Here is a 14,019-nt window from a genome sequence, read left to right as displayed (position 1 = left end):
CTACAAACAAACACACAAACAAACAGACAGACATCGTTCTACTTTGTATTATAGATTATAATAAACTAGCGGCTTCTAGGGGCTTTGCCCCAAGAGGTTTGGTCAAACCAATTTTTCGTATTTGAGATTTAAAATAAAAGAAATAAAAAATTTTTTTGGGGGGGGGAATTTTTTTTTTTTTGGGGGGGGGATTAGTCGACCCAACTAATTTAATTTTAGTTTTAAAAGAAATTTTTTTTTTTTTTTGGGGGGGGGGGGGGTATTTTTAATTTTTTGGTGGGTTGGGGGTGTCCCACCCCCCGAGAAAATAGTTATAAACCTTCCCGGGACATATGAGAAGATACCCTGTAAAGGAGAACCCGATCGGTTCAGCGGTTAGCGAGATCCTTCGCTACAAACAAACAGACAAACAAACACACACACAAACAGACAGACATCGTTCTACTTTGTATTATAGATAAAATTTAACAAAAAAAATTTACGTTATTGAACGATAACCAAAAACGTCCTTGCTTTATATTTGTCTGTTTTTTATTCTTTGTGAGTGTATGTGTGTGTGTGAGTGTTCGTGTGTGTGTGTGTGTACAGATTAAGTTGGGTGCTAAAATTAAAAGTTGCCCATAATGCTTGGGAGCGTAGACACTCAAGAATTTACTTTATTGGTTTTTACGTCAATTTATAATCAAATGTATATTTTTATTTCTTTGATTTGAAAAAGGAAAATCAAACAAAAATTTTTTTAAATGAGAATTTTTTTTATGTAGGAAGCCAAATGGGAGAAAAATACATATATATTAGTATCTTTTTGTGAAAAAATAGTTATTATCTTGGAAGTGTTCGTTCTTGTAGATAGATTTTAAGATAGATGGATAGGGGCCTATAATCATACATTAATAGATAGATAGGGCCTATACTTATACGACGTGCCAACAATTCTAACCAAAATCCTATTTTCTTATACAACTAATTCCAATCGAACTTTAACAAGCGAATGATTATATATACAAAATAAAAAAAAATTTGATATAGTTGCGTTTTTATAAATTTTTTGATGTTTTGAAATCATATAAAAAATAAGCTGCTTTTAAAACAGAAACTTATATAAGCTATTTGTTTTTTTTTCTGCTTTCCATTCTATCAATATTCGATTTCTATGGGTTACGTCGACTAGAATGGCTTTATTAAAAAAATGGTTGAAATGCCTAATTTTTAACAATATTAGGTCGAATATAATAAAAAGTGGTAATGGCTGACATAATAACAATATATCCACTGTCCTAGACATAAGTAAATATTTTGACATAAAAACGCCTTATTATTGCTTCAATAAAACTTTGAATATCATACGTTAATCTATTTTGTCCTTTTTATAAATGCTGTTGGAAATGTGGGCACACCAGACATTATATAAATAGGGCCCAAATGGATATAGAAAACATGGGTATTTTAACTTAAGAATTTTTTTCCTCAATTTAGATTGCTAATACAGTCCTCACATAAGGGTCAAAACGTCCCTTTATGGTCAGGAAAGTGGATGGGGTAGATTCGTAAGAGGGGGGGGGGGGGGTATCATTGTATAAAACAGGTAGGAGAAATATTTCATCAGAGTATGCAAAAATCTCTAACAATATCCATATATTCTATATCCATTAGGGCCCATATAAGTTAAGTTGTTAAGCTTCCGCCTGGTAAAGACCCTTATTATGATTTTATGTTTTAGTTTCAGGGCAGGCAAGTTGTAACACTTTAAAGTTAACTCATATTTTCATTTTTTCTTTTCTATCTAATCCTTATATAAAAGTAACAGTAAGTTTGTTAACTGCTATACATGTGGTTTATCTTTACGGTGAAACTACCTAAAGGTTTAGAGTAGGTTATAACTATAATTGTGGGGGGGGGGGGGGCGGGTGTATCTTCACCCTTCCAAAAAAAAATATGGGCCTTTTAAAGGGTTTAGCCGTTGGTATTTAATCTAATAATATAAAGCAGTAAGTTTTTTTTGTCTGAAGCTTAAGATCTTAGAAACTGCTGGTCTGAATTGGTCATGTTTTTATAGGGAAGCTTTATAAATATCTGGGGGGTGTTTTAAGCTGTTTTCCAGAACTCTCCCGCCTTCCCCTAGAGGCTGGGGGCGAGGCAACTAGTATAATATAAAATAATAAAATTTTTACGGAAAAAGGAAAGGGGCGGAGGGAGAATTTATCCCAGAGCAAAAATTTAAGTATATAGGGAGGGGGGGGGGGCGACACACCCTCTCACAATATGTACAAAATTTTCCCTAGACCAATAAAAATCTCCCATGCAAAGGAGAACCAAATCATTCCGGCAGTATAATTTTAGAATTTTAGCTAACTTTTTCTCAGAATTTACCATTTTCTATTAGGAATTTACATATCCTTTCACCTCTAATCATAAAGGTTTTTAGTTTTACCAACAGTTGAAAGAGTCAATTTACAACATAAAATTAAAGACAACGAGTGTACCTTTAATACCTGTTGCTTTTGGGTTTTAATTGTGGAGGACATTTAAAGGTTTCGCCTTCATTTACGCATAAATATACTTATTTTATTGTCTTTTTTTATATTGGAAAATAAATCTACTACTAAAGATTAACAGCTCAAATTTATATTACACCAAAGTTTTAGCAAAATAATCTTTTTAAAATAATAGCAATATGCAGAGTAGAGGGGGGGAAGGATTAGTCGATCTGCGCTTATTTTTATTATTAATTTATTTTTCAAGTAAACAAATAATAGTGGGTTGGGTAATCTCCCAAAAAAATATTTACAAACCTTCCAATGACCTATGAGAAGCTACACTGTAAAGGAGAACCATATCAGCTCAGCGGTTAGCGAAATCCTACGGGACAGACACAGATCCTATTACTTTCATATAAGGATATAATAATAATTGATATTTGGAGTTTGGCTGTTTTAATAAATGTATTGTGCGGATATATATGGACACTTTTCTACAAAGACCTTCTGGGTGCAAATAAAATATTTTTATCACTCACGAATCTTTCTTTCTTCAATTATAGTTGTCACTAAATGGGGCAATAGAAATACTTGGTGATCGTACAGAAACTTTATTGTATCAAGTTAGTGGTTTCCTTCGTGTATTCCATATTAGGTTAGGTTTTGTAAAGGTTAGAAAAATCCCGCATGGTTAGAACCCCTAGCACGAGAAATAAGACACAAGTTGGTAGTTTTTTTCCCATATTCCAAATTAGGATAGGTTAATTAAAGGTTAGAAAAATCCCGCATGCATTAAAAAAAAATTGTTTTGTTTTAAGAAATAAATATTAATGGGAGAACTGGGTTTAGAAGTGCGATAAAATCAAAATATTTATTTTTTAATTTGTGGGGGGGAGGGGTTAATAGCTTAAATATTCTTTACCCCCATCCCTAAAAAAGACCTAAATGCAATATGCACATTAATAATAATGAGTTGTGAAAGAATATATCAACAATAATTTTCAGAAGAATATCTCACATAATCATATAAAGAATCTTTAGAAAGAAAAGAAAGATTAATTTTAACATTAGATAGGATTCAAATATAACATTCAAGTAAAAACCATTTTTGACGGTTGGACTAAAGATGGCCAAAAAATGAAAATAATGTTTCTCTTAATATTTTTTCTGTATGTCTTTTCTCCCTGAGCAAAAAAGGTGTGTATATTAAGATAAAAAAATGACGGACATACCATTCAAAAATAAGTTGCAACTTAATTTGAAAATGCAGTTTAAATGAGTTATAATTATGAAGAATTCGTGAAATAAATGCTTGATATTAGATTTAGCAATGAGGAAGGGAACTGTAAATTATTGTAGTATCCAAAGTTTTATAAACACGCTCTAAAACTGTCACATTAAACTCGCTGCACAATTTTATACTTTTTACAATTGTTTAAATCATGAATGGTTAGTAATATAAATCTGGCAATCCTAGCATTACAGACATAAGGACAGACAGACACAAACACTTTTAGATTAGTTTTGCAACTGAAAATATTGCGATTTATGGATGTTGTCATCCCTAAATTTTCAATAGCAAAGCTACTCTATAAGTTACTTTGTCTGTCTGTCACTCCGCTTTTCAGTCCTCTGTAACGCTATGGGGGAAATGAGATAAACCGCTGAGGTTTTGGTGAAGATTGCCTGTGCCGATTTATTTTACTTGGTGCGTTGTTCTGTCGGTGTGCTTAAAAAGACATCAATACTTTTGTCTAATGGCTTCGTTTTTATGATTCTTTCATTTTCTTCTTCTTTTGTATGACAATTGATAAAATTGCGTTGTTCGCTTGTCCCTACATAACTTTTTGTGCTCGCTACTTATGGATGTTTTATGATTGTTTTCATACAGGACCTTCAAAATTAATGGAAAGAATAATTTCTAAAATTAACACATTTCTTCTCGCAATGAATTTTTAATTTACATATTCAAGACATGGTGCGCCATCAATGCCGAAAAATGTTTCAAATTCACAAAAAGTAAAAATGAAAACTTATTTGGATAGGATGTTAATGGTGATAGTAAAGCACTTTCTGCGCTACAGTAATAATTTCTATTTTTTGTGAATTTGACTAGGTGTTGAACTAAGCGGAAGTAATAGCACAACTAAAAACAAAACATTATTAAAGAATTTAAAATTGAGTAATTCATATTTTCTAAATCGGATAATCTCCTATCACTTTTAACATTTAATGATTCCAAATGTCTCTATTTAGTTTTTCAGGATGGGTTTTTAATCACCCCATATCCAATACTAAAAAATTGATGGGTTTTCTTCCTTTCATTTGGTAATCTTTATACCAAAATTTTTATTAAAATCTCGATTGCTATGTCCGCTTGCAATCTTGTTAAACGCTTAATGTTAAAATGCGTAGCAACTCTATACGTTGTTGTTGTAGCCATGATTCTCTGAAGTTAGGACTCAGATGCACACGGAGACTGGAAGTGAAATTCCTTTGGCCAATCTTAGATTGGTAAGCTTCGCGCACAGCTGATTGTATTCTATGTTACATTACAAGCTGACCTGCAATTCTCGTGGAAGCTACTCAATTATTACATCACCCTGGCCTAAAGTTTTGGCAGGTGTTCCATATTAAGCCACCCTAATTAATGGCACTCTCATACGGGAGCATGAATGAGGGAAAGCATGGTTAGAGCTGCTTGATTTGTAGAGTCCTAACTTCCTACAAATTTCCCCCCTTTCAACCCTAGGGCATCTTACTGAAGGTTGCGTGATCATAATCTGACAAATTGCGACAGCACTTGTCAACTAAGTGCATAGTCTATGTGGGGACTTGAACTCGGTTTCTCCCAACCACAGCGTAGTGCGCTACCCACTACACTATGAGACACCCTCTCTATACGTCTTATTTTTCCTAACTGAGTACAAAAAAATTACCTTTTGCTTTCTCCAATACTCATAATACTTTTCTCTCAACTCTTCTTCAGATAATTTCTCACTTGTTCTGAAACAAAAGAATAAATAGTTCTTTAACTTTAGAATTATAAAAAAAAAATATTTTTAAAAAAATTTCTCCGTCTGCCTGTTCCCTATGATCTCCCAAATCGCTTCATATAGTGCATGCAGTGGCGTGCATACACAGGGCTTTTCCAGGAGATGCAACCCCTTAAACCAAAACCGATGGTAAGGTAAGCTTTAGGGGAGTGTAATACAAACAGCAAGAGAAGTTTTATTAAATATCCAGGGAATTGATAAACACCCTAGGTGCCCACTCAACTACATAAAACAGCATACTCAAATTTTTCATATCACCCCCCCCCCCCCCCCAAATAAAACAGCTTGGACGTCCTTGTGTACACCCTCATTAAATTTCAATCAAAGTTAAATTTTCTTTACTTTTAGACAAAATAGAAATACCAAAATTTTTGCGGTAATGATAAAATATCATCATCCATATGGTCTTTATAACACTTACACGAAGGATGGGTTTTTCAAACCTAAAATTTAAAATGAAAATAAACTTTTTTTGAAAAGTCCCAAAAAGTAAGTAGATGCGCGTTCCGTGTATGTATGTGTATAGTTAGTGGTTAAACTAAACAATAAAAATTTTGTAGAACAGCTTATTATTAGTCGCAGTTTGCGTTTCAACAAAACATGCTGTCTTATTTTGAGTAAAAATTCAGTATCTTATTATTAAGGTAGAAATTGAGTTTGAAAAGATTAAGTAATAAATCTCTCCTCAATTATGCAGAATAAAAGAATACATTTTTCAATCAAATTTTTAATTTAAAAAAATTTTATTTATTATTTTAAAAGACCATTCAAGCCTTCTTAATAATGAAGAAATAAATATCATCGGTTTCTGAAATCTTAGTGCAAATACAAAACAGATAAAGTTCTCCTTTACACTAAAGCTTCATAGAGGTCTAGAAAAATACCACCCCCCCCCCCTCTCTCAAGCAATGAGACAAGTTGACAACTATTACATTTGCTATGCTAAAAAAGACTTGGTGGTTAAAACACCGAAATTTAAAGTGAAAACTATTTTATACAAAAATAATCTCTAAATCAGAGAAGGAGGGGACAATAACAAAATATTCCACAACTCTCTCTTCTTGTAATCCTTACATACTAAATGCAGAATTAAAGTCTTAAGTAAATCTATTGTCCTATCCCTATATTGCTGACTATTATGCTCAACACAACTCTTTGTAATCAAAAAGGAAAGTTTTTATCTTTTTAGGGTTTTGTTTAATTACACACAAAAAGGATAAAATTACCATGAAGAATTTTAAATTAGTAAAAAAAATAGCTACTTTTTTATAGAATCTTAAATGTGTTGACCAGTTTACAGTAGTAAGGTTAGTTTGTCTGAAGCTAAAGATCTCTAAAACTATTTTTAAGGATGCCATTTGAATGTCATGGAATTGTTTTAGGTTTCTTTCATGATTAGTATTGATATGTTTAAAATTATAAACAACAAGAATCACAAGTGCATTTAAAGTATCAAATGTATGGTAAAATTTAAAAAAAAAAATTATTCCTAATGATTTAAAATTTAATTTGGAAAAAAGCACAAAATTCAGCGTTTTTAGATCTTTAATAATCTTTACCTGTATCCTAGAACAGTTCTGGCACTTGGAGGTCCTGTGCTTTCTTTATCTTTATTAATCTATACCTGTATCCTAGGACAGTTCTGGCACTTGGAGGTCTTGTGCTTTCTCTATCTTTAATAATCTATACCTGTATCCTAGGACAGTGCTGGCACTTGGAGGTCCTGTGTTTTCTTAATCTTTATTAATCATTACCTGTATCCTAGGACAGTGCTTGTACTTGGAGGTCCTGTGCTTTCTCTATCTTTAATGATCTATACCTGTATCCTAGGACAGTGCTGGCACTTGGAGGTCTTGTGCTTTTTTTATCTTTATTAATCTATACCTGTATCCTAGGACAGTGCTTGTACTTGGAGGTCCTGTGCTTTATCTATCTTTAATGATCTATACCTATATCCTAGGACAGTGCTGGCACTTGGAGGTCCTGTGCTTACTTTATCTTTATTAATCTATACCTGTATCCTAGGACAGTGCTTGTACTTGGAGGTCCTGTGCTTTCCTTATCTTTAATAAGCTATACCTGTATCCTAGGACAGTGCTGGCACTTGGAGGTCCTGTGCTTTCTGGTCGGGGCTCCAGTCCCAGCAATCGAGGAACCTAAAAAAATAATGTATATGTTATATATTTTTTAGAGCTTTGCAACTGCAACATAACAAAAAAAATTTACATCAAAAAAGTTGTTATATGTTATTTTTTACGTTCTTAATGACAGTATTGTCCCAGTTAAACGCATAGTTAAGCAAATAAATGACTATAGATTACAAAACTTTAGAAAATCACCACAATCATCTTGTTTGTGATTTAAATAGAGTATAAACTTACTTATCATGCTTAAAGCAGCTCAGCTACTCTTTATATAATTAGGGTCTATCCTTAGGTCTCTAAAAATATTGCTTTCCCATATAACCTACTAAACTAATCTTTTAACTACAATAAGTTTCATGTAATCGACATCATTACAAATAAAAATAAACTAACAATTATTATACACCTTATGAACCTAAAAAATACACACACTTTTTGTCAAATACACAGTGGCGGTACTGTTGCTAAAATTACAATTTGAAAGTAATTGAAAATAAACATGGCACTTTTTCTCTAAAATTAGTGTAAGCTTGTTATTTATGCGCTGCAAGTGGACGTAGACATTATTGTAAAATTGTAACATTGAAAACTAAAACCAACAATCATAAACTGTAATTTTTTTCTCTGTATTCTTTTCTCCATCTATTGTTCAAAGAATTATTTTTCAATCCTGTTTCTATCCCTCTTAATTTCTGTCCTAATATCTGTCTATCTATCTTACCTTCTAATTATCTATCTACTAATCTATCTGACTTTCATCCTATCTCTTCACTATGATTTTTAGTAACTATTTTTTTGTATGTCTATCCTTGTAATTAAATCTATTATAATATGTTTCTATTAGCTGCTACGCCTCAAGAGGCCTCTAGGAGAACTTGAGATGAAATGTGGGAAAGTCGACCACCCCCCCCCCCCCCTATTTTCAATTTAGTTTTAAAGGAAAAAACAAATTGGTGGAGGGTATTTTTAGGGGTGATTTCTCTTACAGGGGTTATGGCACACTTCCCCAAAATAGTTTTTAAACTTCCCAGGACCTCAGAGAAGATACACTATAAAGAAGAACCATATCAATTCAGCAGTTAGAGAGATTTTTTCAGTACAAAATAAATACTGTTACTTTTATAAAGGATATATCTATCTATCTGTTCCTGTGCACGTACCTCCTCTACATCTTGTGTTTGATGGTCGACATGGTATGGAATAATTCCAGGATATGTACTCTCCCCCATTTTTAACAATTGTCAGATTATACGCACTAAATTGTTTATTTTCACTATTTAATTTTTTTTCACTAGATTTATTGTCTTGCTTGCTTTTCGAGAATAAGCTAAAAAGGAAAATTTTGGTTCAGTTTCTTATTAAAAGTGCTAAGTAAAATTGCTATAGCACAGATTAACCTCTTGAGCATGCCCCCCCCCCCCATTTTACACTTTATTTGAAATAAATTGAAAATAAGGGGGGGGGGGGAGTTTTTCGTTTGTATGTATTGTAATGTATATTACTTTAGCTCAGGTTATTTAGGTTATTTTGGGAATTGGTAATCCCCTCTCCCACTTATTTTCAATTTAATAAAAAAAAGGGGGGTAAATAAGCAGTCATTAATAATACCTTGTAGTTAAAGAATAAATGCGCTTTTAGAAACAATCCTAATATCTAAATTAAATTATAAAATAAATTATATTCTATTTTAAAACTAGTAAAGACACTTAAATTTTAAAGGATCATGTACAAAAAAGAGTTTTCATTTTCTTTTTAATTATAGTTTATATTAAAGAAAATTAAATTCTTATTGTGAAAACATCGTTTGTGGCAAAAAAAATCTCTGCTATATAAGTTTTAACATTATTAGCTTATTAAGCAATTCTCGCTTATTAGCCATTAAATGATCTCATAAATTACTTAATAAATATACATTTCTAGACTTTAAATATACAAAACTTAGTAATTAAAACGGATAATCATCATTTTTAAAAATTATTTCTTTCGACTTTACTATTTTAAACACTCTTAAAGATTATTTACATTTATTATAATAATTTTCAATTTTTGTAATGGATTTGTGACCTCTAATGCAGTGGTCTCTAATAATGTAGCTTTCCTTTATACTAAACTTGGCTTAACTTGGCTGTTTTACATTAGACTTTCAAAATGTTTTGACTAAGGTGATTGGATATATTTTCCAGTATAGCTTCGAAACCTTATAATATCCGCTGGATTAGAACCGGTTACAAGCCATATTGAAGAACAATTTATCGTGTCATATTAAAAGCCAGTTATCGACAAGTATCAAAATAAAAATCATAATATTACCAATTTTGTTAATCAGGGCCTGAATGGCCCCTCGGAGCTGGCAAAACTGGTTTTAATCTTACAATTTTTCATTTTAATATCCGTTGAAAGCTGTCTATAATACGATGCGATAAATAACTATTCTGTTTACGATTAGCAGTTAAATTATAATAGAAATGAGTAAATTAAAAAATGTATTAAGAAAAGAAATTTGTTAAGAAATCTTGCTAAGACCACATAATGTTTTTTTTTTATATATAAACCTTAGCGCACGTACTTCTCTTCACAACTCAAGGAAAAGTATTTGAAAACAAGAAAATATTAAAAACACAAGGATGATAACATTCATAAGTAGTAAAACTAATAAAACCAGAAATTAATCATAAAAATGGGTGCTCTCCTTCATTGTGCCGATTGCGCCCCCCCCCCCCCCCCAATTTTTAATTAAATTGAAATAGATGTGGGGTAGTTTTTTCCCCTGTGCCAAGCCCATGCTGGGCTATCCAGTAGCAAGTATAACCTAACCTAACCTAATCTGAAATAAAGTAATAAAAGTACCCACCAACCATCCATTATTTTCAATGTATTTCAAATTGATGGGGGTTCAATGGGACACTTCAAAGACTTCTATTAATAACAGCCAAGTAAATTAAATTTACCAATGATTATAAACAATCAAATAATCAGGCATAATTGTCTTTGCTACTCAGCCGAAAGCCATTTTGAAAATTAGAACAACTAGCATTAAAATCAGGGCTTGGAATCTGCTAATTTAAAAGAAATATTTCTGACTGATAAAATATTTTTAAAGTCAAAGATTTGAGAAAAATGCAGTTGCGGTTTAAAATAACACCAGCCGCAATTTATCCGTGCGGATGCAGTTTGTCAAAGAATTGTGCGGCTGCAGATTGTGCATATTTTAGCGAGATGCTGTGCCTTTCTCAAATTTGCAGCCGTTTGTTAATTTATTGGCTTCGCATGCCACAATCCCTTTTTAATATTACTAAGAAATTCTTGCTTTATTGATTATGATTATTCATAAATTGGAATTTTGCCATTTCTTGGAAAATCAAAACACAAGAATGAAACATGATAATAATTGCGCTATTTTTATGAATTATTAAAAGACTAAAGAACAAAGCTTTGCCAAGAGTCATGATAAATTTAAAAATGTATATAATTAATTGTACAAAACACAATAGAAAAGATAATAATATAATGTATCAATCAATGGTTTTTGGCCGTTTAGATCTCGCTCAACCACTGAACCGATTGAGTTCCTAATTTTAGAGAAGCTTCCCTAGAATAATTTAAATCTTCTATATCAAATCTTAATTGAAGTTTTGGTATGGTGTTAGACTATTTTTCAGCACACTCCCTCCCCTTTCGAATAAATCTAAATTTAATTTTTGGTTTGGTTTTAGGCTATTTTTCTGCACCCTACCTTCTGATATTAACTGATTTTATATTAGCTATGTTTAATATTTATTGCTTAAAAGAAGCTATTGGTCATAAAGATTACAAATATGATAATGACAAATTTGTGGACTACTATAAAAGTATCATAATCAAGAAAGACATTTTAATAAGCTCAAAAAAATAAACTTAAATCATTCCTATTCTTATGTTTTTTTAAACTAGCCTGAAACCATCCTAGGACCTATGTGAAGCCTCATATTATGCAGAACTCAATCAATAGTGATATCCAAACGGACAAACTAAAAACCTTACTAAAAATTTAGAACCAGAATTTGGAGAAGAAGAATTTATCTTTTTATGTCCTTTCCCCGAAAACAATTGTAATCTAAACCAAAACTGTAACAAGGAATCTAGAAGCAAAACCAAAATTTTCCCTAAGGACTTTTAGAATATTCACTTTATCAACATACTTTTCTTTTCACTTATTTCTCATTTCACTTTTGTTTGATTTTAATTTCACAAAATAAAATATTTCTCACTTAGATTAAAGTAATCACACAAAAAAAGTTTTTTCTATATAACTTTAACTAGTTAATAGAAAAGCATCGTATTATATCCGAGGGAAAAATGCGTCAACGTATTTTTCAAATGCGCGTTAACTCGCGGACAATTGAAAATAAACTGAGTAATATTACTATGTTACAGAAGGGGTGTGGGGGATAGGAAACACCCCCTCCGAGTAAAAAATAAAGGGAAACGCGCCACCTCCGTGTGTGAGTGTGGGTCATTTCGCCAGATGGTTTAGCCATATATCTTGGCTTGGTATTAACTCACTGTTTTCAATTTATATTTTATTTAAAGTAATGCAGCTTATTTATAATAAGATTAGTATGTAAGAACAATTATTTAAGAAAAGGACGATTTTATGTGAAGCTTCCACAAAATACAGAACTTAGTCAGCTAAATCCTCACTTCCTATTTCATATAATAGGACTTTAGGATACGCCCATAGAGGAGGTTGGGGCGAAATCGACCATTCACTTTCAATTTTGATTTTAAAAAGAAAGGGGAGGGTTGAGGTAACTTTAGGAAACCTCACTGTAAAGGAGAACCATATCGATTAAGTGGTATTGAGATCATTAGCTACAAACGGACAGATACAGATATAGAGACAAGGAGACATTATGCTACTTTCATATAATAGGATAATTGTCTTAAATAAAAAGACAAAATTTAAAATAATATATATAATACGAATACAATTGATAAATTTTAAATCAGAAATAAACAAATGATACCAAGCCATATCAAACAACCTCTTCTTTTTGCGAGGTATTTATACATCCTAACCAATCACATTGTATTTTTTGCAACTTTTCTAAGGTGGGGGACACAAAGACAAATAATTTTTTTTTTCATGGAGGGAGGGAAACTATTTAGGCAAATTTATAGGGGACACAACACAATACATATAAAACTTCCCCTGGGATTTTAAGCCCCTAGAGTCTAGGGGAATACTCAGTAGTAATAATTTGCAAGATCAATTGAATGTCTGTTTTTTTCTTGTACATACGGACGACAAAATATAAATGTTTTCGCGGTAGATTCTGTCACAAAATTGGACCGGCTTCCCACCAGTCTCCTATGTTTTAGGACAATTTTTATCAAAATTAAGTTTGTACATAACCACAACCAGGGATAAGAGAATGGACGATAAATTGCTGTACATTCCCAATCATTATAAATAAAAATAGATTATTAGAGGAAAAGTTTAGACACTCGACTCCTAGTTTTTTCATATTAGAAGCCAACAAATGACAGAACTTTTTATTAAACTTTTATATTAACAAGCCATGTGTTCTGAGTCCTACTAGATAAATACGGACCCTAAGCAGTCTACAATTGCTATACAGTTTCTCCCAATTACCACATATATGTAAAGGGAAACAAGGATGACAACATCCATAAAAGCGAAGCGCTGAAACGGTAGGACAAACGGACATTAACACTTGTATAGTGTCAGAAAGGAATAATCAGAATATAAATGTATAAGAGTCGATGCAAAATTGTAAGTAAATTTGTTGAAAAATGCTTGATACAGAATAATGTTTATGGACATACTGACATTTTAGGACTTAATTATAGAGTTGCTTCGCTTATAATATTGTAATTTGTTGTCCCAGGAATCAGTATACAAAAAAATCATATCAATCGAATGATTAGATTACATCAAAAATTGTTGTTAAAAAAGTAAAAAAATCAACATGTTTAAAATGGACGTACGGACATTTTGGTAATGATTAAAGAGTTGCTACGCTTCCTAAATCGTACCTAACTACTACAGGAATGACCATGGAAAGTTTGAAATCGATAGAACAATTCTAACATGCCCAAATTAACGAAAAAAGCTATCCGTTACGGACGGACGGACCGACCCTAATAATAGAAAAGCTTCGCTTTTAAAAATAACGGACACCAATTTTTTGAGAATATACTAGTTTAAGTAGCGTAAAAATAAATGTTGGGATAAAAAGAAGAAAATTAATATTTTCAATCCAAAGAGCAAATGGATTATGTTTTTTATATGTTTAAAAAACTCGACTAATTGTTCCACATGTATTAAAATGTATATAG

At 31.8% G+C, this 14,019-nt stretch overlaps 1 protein-coding gene across 2 annotated transcripts in view; it reads right to left on the bottom strand.

Annotated features, from left to right (window-relative positions):
* LOC145318909 (sodium-dependent dopamine transporter-like) overlaps positions 1-8,982 on the bottom strand; it is a 177,173-nt gene extending 168,191 nt beyond the window's left edge. For both annotated transcript variants that reach the window (XM_080160596.1, XM_080160597.1), the window contains exons 1-3: positions 8,838-8,982; positions 7,613-7,689; positions 5,417-5,483 (exon numbers count right to left, since the gene is read on the bottom strand). In XM_080160596.1, coding sequence (XP_080016722.1) covers positions 5,417-5,483; positions 7,613-7,689; positions 8,838-8,906 — 213 coding nt within the window. In that variant the 5' untranslated portion in view covers positions 8,907-8,982. The remainder of the gene's footprint in view (positions 1-5,416; positions 5,484-7,612; positions 7,690-8,837) is intronic.
* Between the last annotated feature and the right edge of the window lie 5,037 nt (positions 8,983-14,019).

The sequence above is a fragment of the Acartia tonsa genome, chromosome 5, assembly GCF_053477335.1.
Source record: "Acartia tonsa isolate MP-2025a chromosome 5, ASM5347733v1, whole genome shotgun sequence".
In the NCBI taxonomy this organism is placed as follows: Eukaryota; Metazoa; Arthropoda; class Copepoda; order Calanoida; family Acartiidae; genus Acartia; species Acartia tonsa.
Note: the sequence above shows the minus strand (reverse complement) of the source record. Positions and strands in the feature narration are given on the sequence as shown.